This window comes from Pristis pectinata, chromosome 23 (genome assembly GCF_009764475.1).
Source record: "Pristis pectinata isolate sPriPec2 chromosome 23, sPriPec2.1.pri, whole genome shotgun sequence".
Classification (NCBI taxonomy): Eukaryota; Metazoa; Chordata; class Chondrichthyes; order Rhinopristiformes; family Pristidae; genus Pristis; species Pristis pectinata.
Window position 1 is genome coordinate 26,598,777 of NC_067427.1, and position 24,905 is coordinate 26,623,681.

The window sequence follows — 24,905 nt, forward strand, 5'->3', positions numbered from 1 at the left end:
GTCAGGGGCTCCTGAAACAGGCACTCCATTCTGACTTCCATCACAGGAAGAGAGAACAAAAGGTTCAAATATGTTCTCCAAACCACCTTATGAATGCAACATTTCCCATTTGACGCTTGGGGGAAAAAATACCAGCCACAAATATCTTAGCCCACTGTCATATTCCAAAACATTAACATACCTTGTTTGTATTTCAGAATTAGGTCCCAGATAGCACGGCGAGCGTATGGATCTACTCCTGCCGTTGGTTCATCTAAAATAACGGCTTTGGATCCCCCAACAAATGCAATGGCAACAGACAATTTGCGTTTCATTCCCCCAGATAACGTCTGCACCAGAGAGTGCCGCTTATTAGACAATTCCAAATCTTCAATCATCCTAAACAGAAACAAGAAAGTAGGAACTGCCAAAAACTGGATCTAGAAAAGCATGCACTGATTTTATTCTTTCATCTTAAGATACGAAAACACAAGAAAATTCAGCACCATAGATAAAAATGTTATGTACTATAGATACCGAAATATGAAAAAAAATAGAATATGATAGCAATGCCTAGTAGTTCAGACAGCATCTGTGGAGAGAAAAAGTGTGTTATAGTTTCAGACTTAATTACATTAGAAATAGGAGTAGATTAGGCCCAATCGATCCCTGGGCCTGCCCTGCCATTCAGTAAGATTGTGGCTGGTCTAATCTCGGCCTCAACACAACTTTGTTGCTCTCTACCCAAACGGTTTGACTCCCTTGTGGTTTGAAATGTTTGTCAGTCTTAGCCTTGATGCCAACCTCCATAACACTCTTGGTTAGAGAAGATTCACAAACTTCAAGATGTAATTCCTTCTCACATCTGTCTGAAATGTGCAAATGCTTCTTCTGTTACCTTCCAACAGAACTACTTGAGTTTCTCTCTCTAAATGCTACCTGATCTACTGACCATTTTCCAACATTTTCTTATTTTATTGCATCAGAGATTGTATCCCATACAAAAAATGGCAACAGTTGATGGGTGATTGAGTTGAGACAGAACTGGGAAAGAAAGAGAAAAAAATGTTTTAAGTTGCGGAGAAGGTGAGGGGAGGGATGAATAAGACAAAGGGAACAGATATGTTGAGGACCACAGTCGGAGGCGGGCATGAGGCAGTTAGTGGGTAACAAAGGAAGTAATATGTTGCAAACAGTAGGGTTGTGTGCTAATGGAGAAGGACAAAATAAAAAAGAGTGAGCCAATATCATAGGTGGACGACTTACAGCAAAAAACAGCCCATTCTGACACAGAGAGAGAGGACTAGTTATTGGAAGTTGGAGAATCTGAGATTGAGTTTTAAAAGACTACAACATGCCCAGATTAGAGCTGAGGTGCTGTCCTCAAGCTTGTGTTGCGCCTCGCTACAGCTAAATATGGTTGGACCACAACTGATTGGCAAAAGTGAAATTTACCATACTGTTCGTGCAGAATGCCACACACAAGTGGAACTGAATTGACCAAAGGTGGCTTCAGCAAGCTTTACTAGATTACAATTATGATGGGCACTGGGTTGAATAAAGGCATGAACTGCGTGAAGTTCCTTTGTTGATTATTCTTTTGCACAACAAAGTAGTCTATCACTGAAGAGCTTGCTCAAGTGGATTCCATGTTGATTTAAGTTACTGGTTTGAAAATTGAGGTTATTAGGTAATTAAGAGTTAGAGAAACAATCTTCTTTGCCTTTTCTTTCCCAAAATGGCATGATAAGTGACGACCCCAAAGGAATTCAGCTTAACTAGGCAGAGAATCAAATGGCAACTCAAAGTGTAATTATCCATTTGAGGAGATCTTAGCAAGAAATGGAAATAAAGGTTTGCATATTGCTACAATATGAGTCCAGCAGAGCAAATTGTCCAACATATGAACAGTAGATAAAGGGAATCTGTTATAATTTAGAGAACAAAACATGCTTGGGTTGAATGGTGGTGAAACTGGCACAAGGCCTACAGTGAAATTTGATTCATTACCTACATTCCTAGCTGTAGACTTACACTGGGAAAAAGGGGCTACAGATACACGGTAGGGGCGTGGGAGCAATTGAATAGCCCAATTATAAAGCTGGCACAAACTCAATGGGTTGAATGCCTTACTGTTCTGTGAGAAAGCAATTGAATAGGCTTAGGTTCTGACAATGTAAATTGTAAATACTCTATGGGGTGAGCAGTCTGGTTCCAATTCCACAATTTTCCCATACTACTACTTTATCTTATCTTATCATTGAGGCAACTTCTCTTTCTCCCCCCTCCAGTTAGAAGCATAATCTGCTTTGAATTGCTACATTAACCTATTTGGTCTCACCCTATCACAGATATTCCCTTACCTTATCTGCAAGTGAAAACTAACTTGTTTTCTCTCCCAGTTCTAATGAAGGGTCTTCAACCTGAAACATTAACTCTATTTCTCTTTCTACAGACATTGTTCTGATCTGCTGAGTGTTTCCTGCATTTTCATTTCTGATTTCCAGTAACTACAGTTTGTTCTTTTTATTTTAATGTTCTCTTCTCCCCTCCCCTGACTTACTGCAATTAAGTCCTGCCCAATGGTTCACCAGTTTAGATGTAGTAAGTGTCAGATGCAAGCAGAAACCCATTGGGTGATTTTAGATTCAACAGTAACAACGAGACTTACTTGTCCATTTCTTTACGGATCTCATCCTCAGCCATTCCCTTCAAGCGCGAGTAAAACCAGAGGTGCTCCTCCACAGTCAGTTTGTCAAAGAGCACATTGTGCTGTGGACACATGCCTAGGTTTTTCCGGATTTCATCCATTTCTGTTCGAATGTCATGCCCATAAATTGTGGCTGAGCCAGCAGTGGGTGGGAACAGTCCCGTCAGAATGGACCTGGGAAATGGTAACACACAAAGTTGAGACACAAGAGACATAAAACACATAACACACAAGAAACAACACACATAAAGTTGTTCAATGTTAATATCACCGGAGTTCTACACTTATGCTTGCAATACATGTTCTGCTTAATACATCTGACTTCCAGGTTATTGTCTCTTAGCCTATTGCTGCAACAAATCTGAAACCAAAAGCAAAACTCATCCACCAACTGATACAAGTTTCTTAAAATAATCAAAGATTTAAAATTGTCCAACTGCAATGCCTGTAAACAACCTTTTCCAACCTAATTTTGATTCATTTGGAAATGATGCCTCAGTCATCGTGGAGCAATTTCAGCTGAAAACTTTTACAACTGCAATATTTTGCTGTCCTTTTAGAAAATAAACAGGGAAGACCTTTCTAGCTTGAAACTTACATTGTTGTGGTTTTTCCAGCGCCATTGTGCCCCAGGAACGACACCACCTGGTTCTCATGCAAGTTCAGGCTGAGCTTGTTCAAAGCCAACTTTTTTCCTGTCTTGTAGACTTTGGTCAGCTTATCAATGCACACGACCAAAGGCAAATGACTTGGTTCCTCTTCTATCCCCCGAGTCTCTTCTGTGAGGAGATTGGACAATAAGTTACCAATATGCAAGTACAACATGGAGTGATACTCTTTCCAAGATACCAACTGAGGATGGGCAGACAATAAATTTCATGATTACTTTCCAATCAATAGTCTCTTATAAGTGGCCATATGTCAACCAACATCATTTACCAAGACTACCATTGCCAGACAAAAGAAATAAACAACAAAATATCATATGATTAAAAGATCTAAACAGCAGATTCAGTAAGACTAGAACAGATTATAAACTCATATTGAGCGTCAAATGAAGAGCTACAGAGTCATAGAGATACAAGACAAGGAAACAGGCCCTTCAGTCCACCTGAGTCCATGCTGACCAGCTATTCACACTAACCCTACATTAATCCCATTTTATTCTCCCCACATTCTCATCAACTCCCCCCCCCCCAGATTCTACCACTCACCTATACATCAAGGGCAATTTACAGTGGCCAACTAACCTCCCAACCTGCATAGCTTTGAGATTTGGGAGGAAACCAGAGCACCCAGAGGAAACCCATAAGGTCGGAGGGAGAATATACAAACTTCATGCAGATTGCACCCAAGATCAGGATTGAACCTGGGTCTCTGGTGCAGTGAGGCAGCAGCTTGAAGTGCTTTGAGACTTTCAATGAGGTAAATATCTTTCTTGCACTTTCCTCTATCCCAAGGTTTATTTTTTTATATATATTATTCTTATACCACCAGATATATAAATCCAGATATATGTGTTCTCTCTTGACCCTCCTCTCCCCAGACTCTTCTCTACCCATTCTAACTCTTTCTCTGGCTCTCCCACCCCAAAATCCTGTCACTGCAACAAAATCCACCCCCAGATTCTTTCTCTATCCCTCACCCCTCCCCTCTCTATTCCCCCTCTCCCAAGATACTCTCTCTGTAATCACTCCTGGATCCTCTATGTACCCTCTCCCCCTAGATCCCCTCTCTATACCCATCCCAGCATCTCAACTCCTATGATTTTCTCTGTTTCCTAGGAACACTACAATACTGGCTTAATATCATTTCAAGTATGGTAACATTGCCAGCTCTCCATCTCTTTCTCCTTGACAGCATACACCCTGTCCAAATTGGATTGATTTTTAATAGTATTTGAGGCACCCAGCTTTGGAGACTCACTCAAATAGAAACCTTCTCCCTTATACCTACCCTGTACAATCCACTCAGAATTCCAAAGACCTCTATTAGATCACCTCCATTTTTTTTTCCTTTCCCACACAATAACGTCCCAATCGGTCACCCTTCTTTGCACATTTCTATTGCCTCTGGTACAATATCTACTGTATTCCGATAAATTACTTAGGATCTCCTTCCCACCAAATCCCTGTTGAAACTCAGTTCTGCAAATTCTCCAAGCTCCGGGTTGAAATACCAATTTCTCCTGCTATAATAAGCCACAAGGAACAACAGCTTATCACGTTCCAACAGTGAAACATTTCAGCAAATAGAGATAGATGTGTTACCCAATCGTCTGCTTTCCATTGCACAGGCCTGGTCATCCTCCATGATACTGAGCCTGCTGCTTCTGGCCCAAGGCCAGGACCATTCCCACGTTTCAATCCGTCCATTCCCCAACCAATAGGATTTCTGGAATGGGAAGTACCACGGTCGGGGGAGTCCGTACATCCCTGGGTACAAAGGAGGGAATAGAGTGATTAGTTACATGTCTCATGTCCTTAGCATTTCTCAGACTAAGAACTGCGATTGTTTCTTAATTAAGTATTGCAGCTAATATGTAATCAACAGGAATTCCCTAAACAATGTTAATGTTGGCTAGATCTCCAGTCGAATTCTGAGCTTTTTTTACAGCCTTATAAGCAGTCAGAGGGATCTCAGTTCAATCTGGAAGGCAGTATACTCAAGTATCAGTATAGGATATGTGCTCCAGCCAGTGGTGAGGCTGGCACCCCAGCAGGTGTGGTTCCACTTAGACAAAAGGACGTAAATCATTTCCTTCACAGCTTTCAAAGACAGTAAATGAATATTAATAATATATTCATCGAGTACAGCCAACTCTAAATCATTGTACAGTAACTTCCAAAACAATATTATGTCAGGATGTGAACAATCCATGGTGCAGAGTGCACTGGCTGATTGGCCTCACATTGACAATGCGGTAACAGGCTCAAAATAATAAAACTTCTCAATAGCTGCAGTGAACATTATTGAAAATAACGACAGACATCACTGAATGATTGTCAGGTGATGATCAGATCAGGAAGTCCAGGCAACTAATATAAATTATTTTAAAACAGTGATAGAAAGTTCACTGATTCCCAATGGCTGAATTGGCTACTCTGGTTCCTCCCATGCGGGTTGGTAGGTTAATTGGCCACTGTAAGTTGTCCCTTGTATATAGTTGAATGACCTTGGTGGAGTTGATGGGAACGTGTGGAGAACAGTGGAGGGAATAAGATTGTGTTGTGAGCCGATATGGACTTAGTGCCTCATTATAGGAAGGATGTGGAAGCGTTGGAAAGGGTGCAGAGGAGATTTACCAGGATGCTGCCTGGTTTAGAGAGTATGCATTATGAGGAGAGACTAAGGGAGCTAGGGCTTTACTCTTTGGAGAGAAGGAGGATGAGAGGAGACATGATAGAGGTGTACAAAATATTAAAAGGAATAGACAGAGTAGACAGCCAGTGTCTCTTTCCCAGGGTACCAATGCTCAATACGAGAGGGCATGGCTTTAATGTAATGGGTCGGAAATTCAAGGAAGCTATCAGAGGAAGGTTTTTTCACTCAGAGAGTGGTTGGGGCATGGAATGCGCTGCCTGGGGCGGTGGTGGAGGCAGGTACATTGGTCAAATTCAAGAGATTACTAGATAAGCATATGGAGGAATTTAAAATAGATGGATATGTGGGAGGAAGGGGTTAGATAGTATTAGGCGAGGTTTAAAGGTCAGCACAACATTGTGGGCCAAAGGGCCTGTATTGTGCTGTACTGTTCTATGTTCTAGTGGGCCAAATATGGGAAATGCGATACTATGCCGAATTCATGAAAGACATTGCACATTAAATCTTCAGTTTGGCTTTGGCTGAAATCAATCAATCAATCAATCAACAAACAAACAAACAAACAAACAAACAAGCAAGCAAGCAAGCAAGCAAGCAAGCAAGCAGACAGATAAATAAATAAATCATCTTGAGGATGGAACCTAGGCCGGCATTCTGGTGAACCACCGAAGTGTGCCAACTGAGAAAGATGCATTCTTTTTCAGGTGATACTAAACCAAAGGCACACTATTTGGTTCAGGTGGATTCAAGCTATTTTGAGGCTCTGTTCTGAAGAACAGCTGGTTCAACCTAGCGCTTTGGCTGATAATTATCATGCATTTGCCAAAAGACAATTTGGACCCAGCCAGCTACAGGGGCTCCCCCATCGCAGTGCCCATCTGTCCAGATTTATCCTTTGTGGATACAGAGTGCCAGATGAGATGTGTTCAGCAAGCTGGAGCAGGCACCAAGTGGAGACGGCCTCTGGTGCAGTACTGCAGACGCCCTCCCCAAAGAACCACCTGACAGCTTGCTTATTTTGTCAGAGGCATTTAAATAGAGTTCAATTGTTAAAGTTTTTCAAAAGTTGAATTGAAAATACTTTGACATGCCAACAGGTAATTCAAGACATTAAAATAAAGTGAAATAACTTGAACACTTAACATTAGAGTCAGCAACTCCACTGAAGTAAATGATGTTAACATTTATATGCCAGCCAACCCTGGCACAAAATTGTGCGGTTGGATATGGAGTGCACCAGCCCCTGTCCTCAGCATGTCAATGCTCCATTGCTGGGCTTAATGGTGAATGCAGCAGCAAGTTGGGAGGTCAGATGTGCCTCCAATTTGCTTTGCACTTCAGAGTTTGATTGAACTGCACAAGTCAGTTCGATTCAGACTATTACGGGCAGCACAGCTAATAGATCTGCTGCCTCGTGGCTCCAACACCCCAACTTCAATCCCATCTCCTGTGCTGTCTGTGTGGAGGTTGCACCTTCTCCCTGGGATGGCATGGGTTTCCCTGGGTACTCCAGTTTCCTCCCACGTCCCAAAGACATGTGGGTCAGTAGGTTAATTGTTCGCTGTTAATTGCCCCTGGTGTGTCAGTGAGTCATAGAATCTATGAGTTATTGATGGTAATGTGGGAGAGATTGGGTTGCAGATTAAATTAATGGGGAAATGGGATTGCTCTGTGAGCTGGCAGAGACCTGATGGACTGAAATGGATTCCTTCTATGTCACAAGAAATGTAAAATATTTTGCTGTTTGTGAGAGCTTTATGGCTCATAAAATAGCTGATGCAATTCCTGTATTGTAATAGTGACAAGATTGCAAGTGTTGGAGTACAGTCAGAACAGAGGGTTAACACAAGCAACTTTCAGAAACTTCAGGATTTCCACACTTATATGAATGGCCCTCATGTGTTTCAGATTGTCAATCTGGACCTGCCTACAAAGAAATCATCAACCACTGATCTAGCCCAATGAACTTTTTAGAACTTAAACACCTAATTTAGACCAAATGTCTAAACTCAAAAAATATCAACACCATCAACACTTTCTGTTCAGGAAAACACAAAGAAAACCAAAATCGTTAGCAAAGCATTGCATTTGGTTTATAGGGCAGGTAAATAGAGGTTGGTCAAAAAAAAATGTTTCAGGAGCTCTTTAAAGGAGAAAAGAGAGGTAGAAATGTTTACAGATGCACTTCCAGTGCTAAATGCGTGGACAATAACAGCGCAAGAATTAAAAATCAGGGATATTCATGGTGGTGGAATTGGAGGAGGTTACAGAGATTGGGAGTGATATGATGTGAAAACAATGATGAAAATTGTGAAGCTGAGGCATGGTGGGGCCAGGAGCCAATTTATGTCACCAAGCACAAGACTAAATGCCAGTTAAGGTGAAAGCAGCAGCAATTTGGATAGGCACGGTAGCGTAGTGGTTAGCATAACGCTATTACAGCGCCAGAGACCCGGGTTCAATTCCGGCCGCTGTCTGTAAGGAGTTTGTACGTTCTCCCCGGGTCTGCGTGGGTTTCCTCCGGGTGCTCCAGCTTCCTCCCACATTCCAAAGACGTACAGCTTAGGAAGTTGTGGGCATGCTATGTTGGCGCCAGAAGTGTAGCGACACTTGCGGGCTGTTCAGGCTGCCCCCAGAACACTATGCAAAAAAATGCATTTCATTGTGTTTCGATGTACGTGTGACTAATAAAGATATCTTATCTTACATATTTAGGGTGGAAGATGAAGACGAGTATGGAAGTATTGGAATAGTCAATAGTGTTAATAACAACAGCGCAAATGAGGGTATTAACAGAAGATGAAATGTAAGGTCAGAGTCGGGCAACACTGCCAGTCAAAGTTTTGCAACTGATTCTCACCTTTAAGCCTCAGCAGCATTCTGTCAAATTTGTGCTATGACTGCCCCATCCAATCCTCCCCCACCACCCTCACTTGCTGGGCCAATTTGTTTTTTTCCCCTAAGGTTTACTGCCCTTTTCTGAATGTTTGTACAAGAAGTCCCCGACTTACGAACGTCCGTACTTATGAACCGACCTTCGTGGTCCCCAGGCCAAGTGAGCATGTGCGGCCACAATCCCCGGCCCAAATGTGCACGCGCAGCCACGATCCCCAGGCCAAGTGCGCATGCGCGGACACTGTTCCGAGTTACACACAAAATTGGGTTACGAACAGTCTCAAAAACGGAACCTGTTCATAACCCGGGGACTCCCTGTACTTCAGTATCTGACAAGGGTCTATCTGACCAAAAACCCCTCTTTCTTTTACATTGCAATCCTCAAAGAACTGGGTCCCGAGAGAAACAGTTTTTATCCAACAAAAAAAATGAAATAGTGCTTCACTAAACTAAAATCAGGAAATAAATCCCATGATCAATCTTAAGTGGAACTTAATCCAGTTGTTCCTAAGTGCTGGGGCTTGTTCCTAAGTGCTGGGGCTTGTTAATGAAAAGATGATCAAGGTATATAGAATCTGAAGAAGGAAACAGAGGAAATGAACCTAGAGAGGCAGTAACAGAAAGGCAGGGTCTGGACACATGCAGAATAAACCAAGGTCAATACAATTGATGCAGATATTTGTAACTGAAAATTCATAAATACAAGAGTTAAGTTATTAAAGTCAAATGTAGTCATGGATATTTCAGTGCACAAAGACAAGAATGCTTCCAAGTATATTAAGGAGAAATGCAAGTTTGTCACAGTTCATGCATCTGAGCAGCAAGGATCTAATAAGCAGCGAATGGAAAGAGTTAAGTGACAGAGGCAGTACCACCTGGATGAACAGCTTCGATGTACCATGTTAGCACCCCATAGACAGTGGCGTCAACAATCAACATGACCATGGAGAGCAGCAGGTTGAAGTCATCTCCTTCTACTGGCGACTGGTTGAAGGTATGCCATTGAATTCCAACTCCTGCCACCTCATAGAGAGCAAAATACTTCGAGCCAAGGCCAAATGCAGTTGTGGACATGAGTGACTGAAAGTACAAAATGCAACTTTAATACTCAATACTTTTTTTGGATCATTAAGATGTTGAATTACACCTGTGTGCATATCTACATATAAAATATTTAAATACACATACTACCACCTATGATTGATCTATAAATGATCCTGTAAATCTTCTGCAAATTGTAAAGGTTATTTCTAAGGGAGCGTGCTTAATGCTTATTAGGTGGTTTGGAAAAAGGTTTGTTTTATCCTGTGAGATGCTTGTTGGATCTATGTGCATTGCAGTGCGTTTTCTCAAAGTCAGTCTGCATTTAAGTGTTAAGTTTGTCTAGAACAGGATCCAACCTTATAAGAAATCTCTGTTGCATTTAGCTCTGCACTGATCAGAGTAACATACTGTATTTACTCATTTTCAACATATTTTTAAAGCAGGTCTAGGCTTTTGGACAATGACCTTCATATTCTCTGCCAGGATTTGGGAACCCAGTTGAACAAATAAAAATGGATATGAACTGTAAAAAGGTTGATCTTACAATAAATTCCTTGTGGAATTCCTCTCCTAGGCTCTTTTTACAGTCCTTGCTTTTTCAGGAACATCATAATAATGGATTTAGATACATCCCTGTGCAAGGAGAAACTGGTTCCAGTACATTAAGGAGAATGATAAGTTTGTTGCAGTTCATGCACCTGAGTAGCATTGAAGCTAATGAAGCATCGAAGCTAATATGCAATGGAATGAAAAATATAAGTGTCATTAAATTTGAATTCAGCTTATAGCACACCATAAGATTTAATGTTGACGTATCAATCAGAAGCAAATTTTTAATGACTACTTTATGGCATGATATGAAGGCCCTGCTGAGGGTGATTAGTTGGAACTTGATGTTGAACCAGTGTCTCCATACTACTAACAACCCTATACACTGTTTCTTCCAAACCCCAGCCATTGTACAGCTTTTGTATCCTCTGAATAAATGCTCACCTGAATCTTGTAACCTCGCACTTCCCTTGGAAAACTCTATTTGATTCTGCTATTAGCAACATATAACACAGACCAAAGAAAACATAATCTGCTTCGAATTGCCACATTAGCACATCTAGTTTCACTCCGTCAGTGATATTCCTTTTGTTCTACCCATCCCCCTCCCCCCTTTTCCTTTCAAACCTGAATTATTCTCTATCTTTCCCAGTTCTGATGAGAGGTCTTGGATCTGAAACATTAATTACCTTTCATTTTCCACAGATGCTTCCTGATCTGCTGGGTATTTCTAGCAGCTTCTGTTTTTATCTCCATTTGATTTTGCTTTTCTGTATAATGCTAGAAATAAACTCTGTGTTTGTTGAAGGAGGAACATACAGACGTTGAACTGAATCTGGTCTTTCATTCAGTCATCGTGGATATCTCTATCTCACCCAGGCCAATATGGATGTCAGACATCCCCCAAGAGAAGGGTAAAATTGGAAAGCGTCACCTCAGTTATACTCACACACCACTCAGGAGCCAGCTACTTTTAAGAAGTGGTTCATACACTCTCTGGATTGCTGGCTTGAATGATCATTAACATGGGGGAGACCATAACTCGGGAACGTGCACTTTTGTTCTGGGCAGTAGACATTCAAAAATTTCTCAGATCACAGTTTCAGTGTAAACATTTCTATTAAACACCTAATATTACCAAATGGTGAGAAAGATCTATTATCCAGGCTGTCGTTTTGGCTCTCCTAGTTAGTTCAGTGTCGAATTATGTGTTTTTTGACTACGTCAATTATAATCTCATTTGGAAGACTCAAGATCTTCAAGTTGGACCAATGTAGCCAGAGGAAGGGGCACCCATTGTTAATGGGCTGAGCCAATTGCCTACAAGTCTAAGGATACTTCCTCCACTGTTTTCAATTGTTACAAGCACCAACAAATTTCACAGGGCAAAAAAAATTACCTGACTTACAACTTTTGAAATGTAATGCATAAACAAGTGGATTCTGCAATTATCACTCTTAACCTACATTAATGGTAACAGGCCATTTATCTACCTTATAGATTTTGTTTGGTTAAAGATATAAACTTCTAATTTGGAATCCACTTTTACGCCTGTAAAACCCATTCAGCACAGTATTGTGATAAATAATAATTCACTTTTTTAATATCATACCGCAATGCACTTCTCAAATGCTGTTATTCTATCGTGAGCTACCTCCTCGCGAATAGCCACATACATGTACGGAACATAGCTGAGGAAATATATGATCCCACCACAAGCTGAGGCCAGCTTTGCCTTGGAGTAGACCACAGAGATCAGGAAACTGCAAAAGTTCAAGGAAGAAGTTAGTGCAATGGAAGTAATGAGACTAGACTTCTATTTTGCTACAGATAAAATTAACCCAATTTATTCCTGGTGCTGTTCAAAGACTGATGAGCATGTACTGCTCAGTCTGTTATGAATAAATGATGTGGACTGGCACTTCACTAATTCAGTGAAATTTTTTTTTGTTGTTGTCGAGTTAGCTAAAATCAGCCAGATTTAGGGGAAAAAGATCAAGGAACAGTAGATATAGTTTCTATTGCTTTATTCTGGCCTGCTGTCCTTCAATAAATTCGTCCAACTACTTTAGCAGGACAGAAGTAATCATGAATGCAATTTTAATGCGAAATGAACATAAGTCACATTGAGTAGAGGCTGCACCTCATTTATTCAGCATTGACATCAAAACACCAAATGTCAAACTCTGAACGTCAGCAGAGGATTAAGCAACCAAGGTAATCAGATCTTAACAAGCTACCAAGAGCTGATTGGACAGCTGACTCTGCCTTAATAGCCAGTGTGCTTACTACACTGTAAGAAGTACCCTGAAGTGCATATTTCTGGCTGATAAATAGCCAACATCAATCGCTTGTCAAAAAGAGCCACCCACCACAAGGTTATGTTGGAGAAGTGAAAGGGTTTGTGGTGTAATTAGTGTCTGTGCTGATGAAAAACACATTGATGCTGGAGGGACTCAGCAGGCCAGGCAGCAGCCGTGGAGAAAAGCAGGCAATCAATGTTTCGGGTCAGGTCCCTTCTTCAGGACTGAAGATAGGAAAAGGGGAAGCCCAATATTTAGGAGGGAAAAGCAGAGCAGTGATAGGTGGACACAAGAGGGGAGGCGGGCTGGGCACAGGGTGATAGATACAGGTAAGAGATAGTGATAGGCAGGTGCGGGGGAGGAGGGGAGCAGATCCACCGGGGGACAGGTCAAAGTTAAGGAGAGAAAGGAAAAAAAAGGTAGAAGAAAAGAGTCTAGGAAAGGGAAGAAGAGAAGAAGCGTGCTGGGGAGGGGTTTGTGGGGATTGCTTAAAGTCGGAGAATTCAATGTTCATGCCGTTAGGCTAAAGGTTCCAAGATGGAAAATGAGGTGCTGCTCCTCCAGTTTGCGCTTGGAATCCTCCTGGCAGTGGAGGGGGCCGAGGACTGACATATCAGTGACAGTGTGGGAGGGGGAGTTGAAGTGACCGGCAACGGGGAGATGCGGGTCGCAGTTACGGACAGAGCGCAGGTGTTCTGCGAAACAGTCACCTAGTCTGCGTTTGATCTCACCAATGTAGAGGAGGCCACGCTTGGAGCACTGAGTGCAATAGATGATATTAAAGGAGGTGCAGGTGTATCTCTGACTCACCTGAAAGGACTGTTTGGATCCCTGGATGGAGGTGGTGTAGGGGCAGTTGTTGCACCTGTGGCAGGGGTAGTGGAAAGTTCCCGGGGTGGGACCGGGATGGATGGGTGGGTAGGGGTGGAAGAGAAGTGAACTAGGGAATCGCAGAGAGAGCAGTCCCTGTGAAAGGCAAAAAGAGGTGCGGAGGGGAAGATATGCTTGGTGGTGGGTGTCTATGCCTGTGGGCTTGTAAGTGAAGGGGAGCATTGGAACAGATTTCTTCTCTTCACATCATTTGAGTACCTGCTAGAAAATGCACAAGTTAAGGCATTATGCAAGAACAAGATTGGGGTAAAGCATCACTTCTTCCCAGAGCGAAATTCTGCTGATACTTGCAACACATGCAACAGGTGCACTGCTCGGGTACCTGACACCTGAAACTACCCATCCCTGATAATGAAGTACAAAGTGCACATTAAACATTACTCATGAGTTACATGTCTATACTGAGGAAAACCAAGTGACACAATGCAGTAAAATGCAAACAGGTTGTGATAGATGGCCATTAGTCCCCCACATGGAGATTTCCCAGCTCAGCACAGCAGAAACGTAAAGAGTGGGATGGTAATAGGAAGGAAAGGAATTCAATTAGCAACAGGGGCTCAGGATCGGAATGAGGGAGTGGGCAGCCACAGTGGCACAGGTGGTGGTGCAGCTGCCTCACAGCGCCAGAGACCTGGGTTCAACCCTGACCTCTGGTACCATCTGTGTGAAGTTTGCATTTCTTCCTGTGACCATGTTTGTTTCCTCCGGGTGCTCCAGCTTCCTCCCACATCCAAAGATTTGTAAGTTGGTGGGTTAATTGGCCACTGTAAATTGCCCCTGGTGTGCAAGTGAGCAGTAGAATTTGGGGGAAGCCACTGGGAACGTGGGGAGAATAAAATGGGATTAGTGTAAAAGGGTGCTTGATGGCCAGCACAGATTTGGTGGTCTGAAGGGCCTGTTTCCATGCTGTGTGACCATCATTAATTGAGACTCAGCTCTTCCTCGAGGATAACATGAAGAGAAAGGATTACCCACTTGGCTTCTTTCATCACCTACTCAAACCAAGCTTAACCACCACTAACTTTTCCAATAATTTATCATTACTAATTTCAATGCAGTATTCACTGCCCTATAATATTCCCATTGAGATGTTCTAGTAATCTCCTGTCTATCAAATCCAGAACACTGTTTTACTTACTTTATATTCTGCAGAATATAGGAGGTTGTGGGGAAATTTGTACCAGGATTTCAAAGTAGTGGAAGGATTTTATAGGTGGAATGGATAGATTATTTTCTCTGTTGAAGGAGATCAAGATGAAGGCGACATAATCCTAAAAACAGTCCCAGACCACTTGGGTGGGGGGGGGGGGGGGAATCAGGGTGCATATTTTCACATTAGAGGTGGTAGAAATTTGGAACTCTCTCTCATTAGGTTGGAGGTATCAAGACCAAAATCAAAATATATTGTTGTTAGACATCAAAGGAAGTAGGCACGAGAATGCAAAAGTGGAGTCAGATCAACCACAATGTAACTGAAAGTAGAGTCGACTCAAAAGCTGAAGAGCCTGCCGTTGCTACGACTGGCATATGGAAATGATGAATAATTCAGTTAATACCATTAGCTGGAGAAATAATATATTGCTAACATTAAGATGAATGCTGTGTGCCATGAAATCATGTACCACTTTGTGAATTTATAAAATTCTGTGGCACATTAGACATTTAGAATGGATTAATCATCGACCTTGGGAGGCTGCAGAAAGATGGGGGAGTATAATTAGTGCCATACTATGACTGAGATACATGGCAGTCCTTGAATCTGAAGAGTCTATAATTCTACCTAATGTATAGCAATTTAACTCACCAGAACATGATGGTAGCAATGGCATAGATTGTAAGAAACAGCCATATTATAAAGGGATCGCTGTGCATTAGAACTTTGCCGTACTTCAGGATACCCGTCAGAGCAGTTACAGAGATCGAGAGCTGTACAAAGCCTGTGATGAACCAAGCCACCCAGTGGACTGCATTGTTCAACCCCATCATCTTCATGACCTGGAAGAAGTGGAAGGTAATTGGCAGAGAGTCAGGTTATTTACCTTGGCTCATCTAGAAACAATTAAACTTCATCTCCTTTATGTCAATCAAAACAAAAATATCTTTCTAAAGATGTTGACCCCTGCATGGGGTTAACTGAAAATCTGGATATGGCTAATTGCATTTGCTTTCAGTAAAGAGGTACAGTATTGTACCGTGTGCTATCTTAATGCTCACATTTAGATGACACGTATATGTGCATAGACAGGGTATCGGGAATGATGGGCTGAATTCTGAGCGGCTGTTTCTCAGGTAGTATAGGACTAGGAATCACACAATTAGAAGTGAGATCAGAAGGCTGTGAACTTTCAGAATCCACTGCCCTTGAGAGGCTGTTGGGAAGCTAAAAGCAATAGATTTTTAGACATTGTGGGCCCAGTCCTGTTTTGAGAGCCCTTGGGCCTAGGTCCTGCTTCTCTTTCTTACATTTTCATATTTATTTTAAAGTTTGTGAATCTTTTTTTGGTTAACTGATCGTAAACAAAAATCAGCACGTTTGAGTTTTTTTTAAAGAAGGTTGCATCAAGAAGGCGGCATCCATCATTAAGGACCCTCACTATCCAGGACATGCCCTCTTCACGTTACTACCATCGGGGAGGAGGTACAGGAGCCTGAAGACCCACACTCAACATTTCTTCCCCTCCGCCATCAGATTCCTGAACGTTCCATGACCCCATGAACACTACCTCGTTATTCCACTTTTGCACAATTCATGTATTTTTGTAACTAAAAGTAATTTTTATGTCTTGCATTGTACTGCTGCTGCAAAACAACAAACTTCGCAACATACATCAGTGATAATAAACCTGATTCTGATTCCTTTCAAATTACTAAATCTATCGTTGTTGAGTAACTATACATACATAGTAATGTATTGTGCAGGAGTATGTAGGATGCTTTCTACTAAAGTTAGTGTAGGTGGTTGAAACAAAGCCACAATGCCTCATCTGCTATTTCTATTTCTCTATTAGCTGTTAGGTGTCTATTAACTCACTCAGAAAGGCACTTTGATAATATAGGCATTTGTGTCTCATAGCTTAATAAATCGAGTAACATGATATTACACTGACAGAACTGTATAAAGCTGTTGAAAATAGATAACAGATCAATCAAACACCAAAAGAGAACAATGGGACATATGATCCTGGCCCTAATGTCTGGCAGTCCCCCAAAACTTGTCTTTTCTCTTTCCTACTTGCTGTTTTCATTCCTGCATTCAGCATCCATGGATTTTCTTGTCATTTATGACAGTAGAACGTCACGTTATAATTTGTGGGACAGTGTGGTGGCACAGCAGTTGGTGCCGCTGCCTCACAGCTCCGGGCAACCGGGTTCGATCCCAACATCAGATGCTGTCGGTGTGGAGTTTGCACGTTCTTCCTGTGACTGCATGTGTTTCCTCCAGGTGCTCCGGTTTCCTCCCACATCCCAAAGATGTGCTGGTTTAGTACTTTAAATTACTCCTTAGTGTAGATAGATAGCAATGAAATCCTAAAAGTGATATTGGTGGGCAAATAAGAGAGAATAATTTGCAGGACTGCAGGGAATGAGGATGAGGGGGAATGAGACTGGTAGGATTGCTATGTTGGGAACCAGTACAGACAAGATGGGCTGACTGGCCTCCTCTGGTGTCATTATAAAAGTGCACTTTCTAAGTGGCACAGTTTACATTGGAGCATATACACATCCCAGGCTGCTGCCCTCAATAGTATGTAGTGGCTGTACACCACAAATCCTGAAGTTCATTGTCAACAAGGAACAACATGGAAAAGGACACAACTTATAACTATTGGTTAGCATTTTCAATGAGTTAGTACAGTGATAGCAAGCCAAATTGTTTCCTCTCTGCCATGTAATTCTATGAGCCTATGAGTTAAATTCTCCAGAAGTGAGAGAGCAGGGTATAACTTAGATTGTGACTGAGTTTGTTGTGACAGTAGAACGTAGCAAGTCAATAATTTCCTTCACCCTAAAGAGACTGCTCTCCCAATAAGTTACACAGTGTGGCATGGAACACCGAGATGTTTCACGTCCTGCTTCTTGGCTAAAGAAGAGCAGGAAGGGAGGTTGGGGTGGGAGAGAAGAAAGAAAGAAACCCAGACCAAACCAAGTTAAAGAAACCTCTTCCCTACCTCCTGTTAGAGAACATATTCAAGGGAGTACAGATGTCACTTTCATTTGTAGTTGATGGAGAACCTGTTTGTGTAATAGCTGGATGATGGCAGTGGAACCATATTTTAACATATTAATAGCATTTAGTTGAAAAATGATCAGATTTAAGGACACTTCTATTATATTTTCTAATTTGTGCAGACACAAACCAACACAGTGCAATTGGTAACTCTGACGACATTTACATTTCTTTAGGGATAACTTATACTACATCCAGTTGGCACATAGATGTAGTCTGGTTGACTTAGTATGGATTGAAACACCAACCTCGGGACTAGTGCACTATTGTAGCAAGATGATACAAGTCTGTATCTTCAGTTGGGAATGAATTAAAAGTTATACTGCTTGAATTAAAGTTTAACTCCCTTTTAGTCTATTTTATCAAAGTGTTGTTCTTACCATGATACTTTTGAATGGTATCCTTTAATTTAATATTTCAGGTTCATTATGATTTTATATTGTACTCATTTTAATTTGCTATTATAGCTCAGATGGACATTGCAAATGCTTTTAAACTAATGATTCAATTTTAAGTGTACAGCACATCAGTTCTGTAATACCATGACTACAAGGTTCTCACTTACAGAAAATATGCTTTTTCATTGTTAATTTATATCTACTTAAAGTCAATTTCCTAAGCTCAAACAAAATGAGCCATTCCATGTTGATTACAGGGGCTATGTTTTTCAGTCATGACACTGTCAAGATTAAACTGAGATTATATTTACTCATAAAACGATTTGTTCTAATAGCTGCTATTGTGTAATAAACCAGCTATTGAAGTAAAGGTTAAAAAAAATGAATGAATGTCACATGACATTAAATAATAATTAAGCATACAAGTCTCTGCAGCTGTAAGTGCGTCTGTGATGTGGCCCACTTTCCAATTCTGCGATTTTCTTGGTTCAGCTAGGCTAGCTCTCACACGTCTGTTTCACGGGCTCAAGATTTTACTTGCCTCTCTGCATCTTAGTTTCTCCTTGGGTTCCACTTTCTCATCATCCTAGTATACCTCACAAACATATCTTCACTGACTTACTCCATTTCCATTCTAATATTTGCAGCAAGCAGTAAAGTGCACTGAATACAGCAGGGGTTAACAGTGCTGGTTGCAGGTTACGCTGATGACAAAATGACATACATTAGCGGAGATGAAGGGGCATGAAACAGCGCACAGGGATAAACTTGCTTCCCAGGGCAGAAGAGCCAGGAACCAGATGACACAGATTTTAGGTAACTGGCATTAACAACACACACACAGACATATGCACACACACACACAAACACACACACACACACACACACACACACACACACACACACACACACACACACACACACACACACGAGACCAGGAGACTTCTCAACATAGCGTTTTGTTGCAATCAAGAACTGACTGTAAAGGTGATGAGAATATATTTAGTCGTAACATTGGGCAGAGTTTGCAGGGCTATGGATAAAGAGAGCATGGGAGAGGGACTAATTTGTACTGCTTCACGCCATCCCAACATTATAACATCCTGTGATACAGTGAAGCATCTGTGGGTCTGAAAAAGAAGAATACAAGGATGGGATGGAGCCCAGCGAGAAATGGAGAACCAATGATGCATCAGGTGTATCAGTTGGAAGTTTAGGAAGGGTCAGAGCAGCTCTAGTGATGGAGGAAACCATAATTGCCCAGATTTGGCCAAAGGCTGAAGCTGAGAATCAGCAGCACACACTCTGAAAATAAAAACAAAACAGAACGCTGGAAGAACTCAGCAGGGCAAGCAGCATCTGTGGAGGCAACAGATGTCGACGTTTCAGGTCGAGACTCTGCATCAGGACTGAGTGGGAAGAGGAAGGAGGCTGGTAAGTGATAGGTGAAACCAGATTGGGGGGGGAGGGAGGGGGAATAATGGGAAAGGTGAACACAGGGAGAACAAACCCAGGGGGACAGGTGGGTCTGTGCGAGAACACCAGGGGTGTGGGTTACCTGAAATTGGGAAATTCACAGCTCACACTATTGCATTGTAAGCTAGCCAAGCGGGATACAAAATGTTGTCCTTCTAATTTCCATTTGACCTCACTGTAGCAATGGAGAAAGCAGACAGATAGACAGGTCGGTGTGGGAGTGGGGAGGAGAGTTGAAACAGCATGCAATTGGAAGCTCAAGATGTACTGATTCCAGGCCTGAGCAGTGACGCATTGATGTCCGGGCAAGAAGATATCAAGGATTCTTGAAGTAGAGAGGTGTGTTTGAGGCAGGGTGGGTTGGGAAGCAGGCAGTGAGCTGGGCATGAAATGGGAATGGAGGAGTACAGCTGAGCAGTGGGGTGTGGGTTAGGTACAAGGTTCAGCACTTCCTTGCCATCTGGCAACTGAATTCGTAAATTTGGGAAAACGCCAGGAGGAATAGTAGGGCGTGGGGTAATTGGAAATGGAGCCAGTAGTAGTAGCTTTCCTGAGTATTTCAAAGTAAATGTCCTCTGCTGTGATGGAGAAAAATGAAAGGCATAAGACTTGTATTTATTTTCCCTAGGACATAGAAAGAGGCTGCTTGGCCCATCAGATCTATGGTGGTTCTCAAAACAATCCCCTGAATCCCATTTCCCCACTTCCTTCCTGGTAACCTATTCCCTACCCTGCCTCAATATTCAATGGCGAATTAACCTACTAACACACATGGCATTGGGATTGTAAGGAAACTGGAACACCTGGTGGAAACTCACATGGACACAGGGAGTACATGCAAGGTCAACACAGACAGCACCCGAGATCAGGATCGAATCGGAGTAGTGGGAGTTGAGAGGCAGCAGCTCTCTCAGCTGCACCACCGTCCCACTCATCAGAAAGCTACACCAAGGCTGTTCCTCTGATGAGTTATGTAACGAAAAGAAAAGCTTGCAGGATTTCAGTACATCCCAAAGTGCTTGACAGCCAATGGACTTCTTCTGAAGTGTTGTGATGTGTGAAAATGCATCAGCTGCTTTGCATATAATGAAGTATCATAAACAGCAAAAATAACCAGACAGTTTGTATTGTGCATTGGTTGAGACAGAAATACTAATCGGACAAGGAGGAAGAACCTGTTTTACTTCTTTTAAAGATAACCATGAGATCATTTGCTTTCTGAGAAAGAAGATGGGATCTCAGTTTAATATCTCATTCAGAGAATGTCCCTATGATAGGCCAGCTCACTACTTGTAATCCAATGGAGTGTCAATCAAGATATTCTATTCAAATATTGAAGCAGCATTTGAATCCACTACACCTAGACTCACCACCAACAGCGCTACAACTAAGATACAAGAGACTGCAGATGCTGTAATCTGGAGCAAAAGAACAAATCGCTGGAGAAACTCAGCAGACCAGGCACCATCTGTGGAGGTAGAGGGATGGTTGATGTTTCAAGTCTTGATGCAGGATCCCAACCCAGCAGTTCATTTTTTGCTCCAGTGCTAAAACTGAGCCATATCTGGCTCAAATGACAATGATAACAAAGTAAGTATTTACATTTTAGAGCAGAGCTGTGGGCATAAGGATTAGGTTGAGAACTTTTAATTTTTAAGAGCATCTTATCAGCTACTTAAAGCAAATGTGCTAATTTTGCTGGCTGTTCTGATTGATTGGAGGTAATCATATCTCTTAAGAGATTAAGATATCTTTATTAGTCACATGTACATCGAAACACACAGTGAAATGCATCTTTTGCGTAGAGTGTTCTGGGGGCAGCCCGCAAGTTTCGCCACACTTCCGGCGCCAACATAGCGTGCCCACAACTTCCTAACCCATATGTTCCTAACCCGTAGTGGGTTGGATTGCTAATGGAACATTTGAATGCAATCTCTAAATACAGTCAAAGTTCAGAAAAATAGCAATGTTGACACTTGGTTCTGACCAAATGACAGGGCCTGGGACAAGATGAACTTGATTCATCAGTGGGCAAGAAATGTGGGTGATCATTCAATTTGAATCAAATTAAATAAGTGTAAATCTATTACAAAACATGTAAAAATTAGAGTGTTTGACCAACAACAATCTTATTACATGGCAGAGCAGGCTTGAGGTATCAAGCAGCCTCCTCTTGCTCCTAATTTCTTTGTCCATATGATTAGAAATGATAATGGATATTATTTAAAACCAATTTGAAATGGTCTTTATGAAGTATGAACTCTTGAATCAAATATTAATTTGATGAAGCATCAGCAAAAGCTTCAGGAACAAAGGACTTCTCATTTATGATCTGTAAGTTGTACAGCTCTGCATAGGTTTGAACAGAAAAAAGTGGGAGACATTGGTGGGGAACTGAGCAAGAAGGCAAAACAGACAAGTATCTTCTCAGGCAGTGCCTTGGGACTGAGTAATACTTGGTTCCACTGCATTTTTATGGGCTCTGAGGTGACTGTTGAAGCCAAACGTACACTCTTCCACAGATGGTGCAGAAGGGGGAGATTGGTGAGGTGGTGCATTCTTTCCACCAATTATGCCGGGCTTCCGTGCGCTCCTGATACGTGGACTCAAGGCTCTCAATACCACCCTAAATTCTTCGTTTCCACTTTGAGCTGTCATGGGCCAGGCATTCCTGAGAGTCAGTGGGGGGTATTGCATTACTTCAGGGAGGCTCTGGTCACACTCTTGAATTGTTTTCTTTGTTCGTTTGATAATCCCTTTCCATGACAGAGCTTGGGATAGGGTTTCTTTTCAGGAGTCTGGTGTGAGTCACACAAAGGACATGGCCTGCCCAATGGAGCGGATTGAGTGTATTTATAATTTAAGCGATGGGGAATATTGGCCTGGGAGAGGACGCTGACATTTATCCTTCCAGTGAAGTTGGAGGATTGCCAGTATGTTTCCAGTGCCTTGAGGAAGTACAATGCTTTGCATTCCTTTCCTCTGATTTGGATTCTCCCAACGGATTTGGCAGTAATAAATATCTGATGGTAACTATCCTGAAAGTTAAAAATGGACACTTAGAAATAGTCTGTTATAGAGCCATCTTATGAGGGATGCTCCATAATAGCTCAGACTATTTCTAGGTGTTCATTTTTAAGTCAATTCTAACTTCCTTTCCAGAGGAAACGTCTGGTGTGATGTTGTGTTCCATTAAGTAAATTCACACCAAAACAAAAAAGGGATTTTGACTCCTTAAAGTAAACCAGAAAAGATCTTTACCTGACTCCCGTCAAACCTCACCTCTTTTAGCCTGTGTTCTTTCTCAGCGACAATGTGCTGAATCATCATGGCCACCGAGTACACCCACGATATAACCATACAGAGGGGCATCATGTGCTCAATCACAAACAGAAAGCTGGAGAAAAAGGGAACAGAATATTTTTCATTTGAACAACTGTTTCTGAGGAAAAAAATGGTGATGGCTTTTTAGAGAAACAAAGGACTGCAGATGCTGGAATCTAGATGAGAAACACAATGCTGCTGGAGGAATTCAGCAGGCCAGGCAGCATCCATGGAGAAAAGCAGGCAGTCAATGCTTTGGGTCAGTACCCCTCATCAGAACGCTTCGGGGTCCTGACCCGAAACGTTGACTGCCTGCTTTTCTCCACGGATACCGCCTGGCCTGCTGAGTTCCTCCAGCATCATTGTGTTTCTCATGGTGATAGCTTTTTAATGAGCATGATTAAAATCATTGTCAACCAATATTTATACACAAGAACACTGGAGGTGTGGGCCATCTGGCCTTTCTCTCTTCTCTACCATTTATCAAGACCATGGCTGATCTTCCACCTCATCATCATTTTCCAGCACTATCCCCATATCCCTTGATTCCTTCGATGCCAGATATCTACCAAGCTCTGTTTTGAAAGAGCACAACGATTAAGCCACAGTTCCCCGGGGTAAAGAATTCCAAAGGTTTGCCATCCTCTGAGTGAAGAAACATCTCCTCCTGCCAGCCTTAAATAACCCCAAGCTCATTCTGAAACCACGCTTTTGGTGCTAGACACCACAACCAGCGAAACATCCTCCCTGCAGCTCGCCTACCAAGCCCCGTAAGAATCTTGTAGGTTTCGATGTGATCTCTCATTCTTCTAAACTCCAGAGATTACAGTCCCGGTCTCCTCAATCCCTCCTCAAACAGCAAACCTGCCATCCCTGGAAACACTCTATGAATCTTCAACACATTTCCTCTATGGTAAGTTCATCATTTCTTAGATAAGGAGACCAAACTGTAAACAATACACTCACCGTATTATTTATCCTATTGTAGCTACCAACACGTACAAGCAATAAACATTCCAGCATTATATGGAAAGCAACTGATTATTTTAATTAAACTAATAAAAATCTACATTATTGTGTCAGCCAATGGGTTGAAGGTTGGGTAGGGCGTAATTTTTACTTAATCAGGACCTACAGCTTGATATACTATTAGTAGGCAATCAACTTTCCAACTTTCCCCAACCACAGCTGAGCTTTCAGCAGAAAGAGCAGAACAGTCTTCCCTGTGCCCTTCTCCAATGATTACTCTTGAATCCACTCACTTTTATTTTACACTACATTGCACATCCTGACGGTGCTATATTTCTAAATTAGGCAATCACTTAGAAAGAGCGTAGGCAAGACTGTCTTGCTCACTTGCCTGAATGAAGACAGAGTTGTAGTTATGATAAGCAATTGGATTCACTGCACGTTGATACAGCTTCAAATTGTTCCTTGGGGTTCCATATGCTGTGCAGTTTATTTAAATTGTACTATTTCTTTGGTAGGTTAAATTGAATTACGGAAAAGCTGTATTTGTGGCTTTCACACTTTCTCGAATTGGTTGCAAGAGATATTTATAATGAGGAGCACAAAACCAGTTGTCGATAAGCGAGATGAATGCCTTCCTCCAGTCTTTCCATCAGAGCACGTCACATTTTAGGAGAAGCTGAAAGAAACAACTCTTCTGTAGACTAAAGCAGCTGAGTTGCCAAATTTAATTAATTGTGCTCCCTGCAGAAGCAAAAGGCGTTAACCATGTTTTTGCTTCTGATCTCTGCAGAAGTCTAATTCCAGCTCATGAA

At 41.9% G+C, this 24,905-nt stretch overlaps 1 protein-coding gene across 2 annotated transcripts in view; it reads right to left on the bottom strand.

Annotated features, from left to right (window-relative positions):
* The window catches only part of abca2 (ATP-binding cassette, sub-family A (ABC1), member 2), a 417,188-nt gene that overhangs the window by 105,802 nt on the left and 286,481 nt on the right, over positions 1–24,905 (bottom strand). For both annotated transcript variants that reach the window (XM_052036764.1, XM_052036762.1), the window contains exons 16-23: positions 23,080–23,194; positions 15,500–15,690; positions 12,114–12,264; positions 9,784–9,988; positions 4,960–5,124; positions 3,288–3,468; positions 2,651–2,863; positions 182–378 (exon numbers count right to left, since the gene is read on the bottom strand). In XM_052036764.1, the coding sequence (XP_051892724.1) occupies positions 182–378; positions 2,651–2,863; positions 3,288–3,468; positions 4,960–5,124; positions 9,784–9,988; positions 12,114–12,264; positions 15,500–15,690; positions 23,080–23,194 (1,418 nt within the window). The remainder of the gene's footprint in view (positions 1–181; positions 379–2,650; positions 2,864–3,287; positions 3,469–4,959; positions 5,125–9,783; positions 9,989–12,113; positions 12,265–15,499; positions 15,691–23,079; positions 23,195–24,905) is intronic.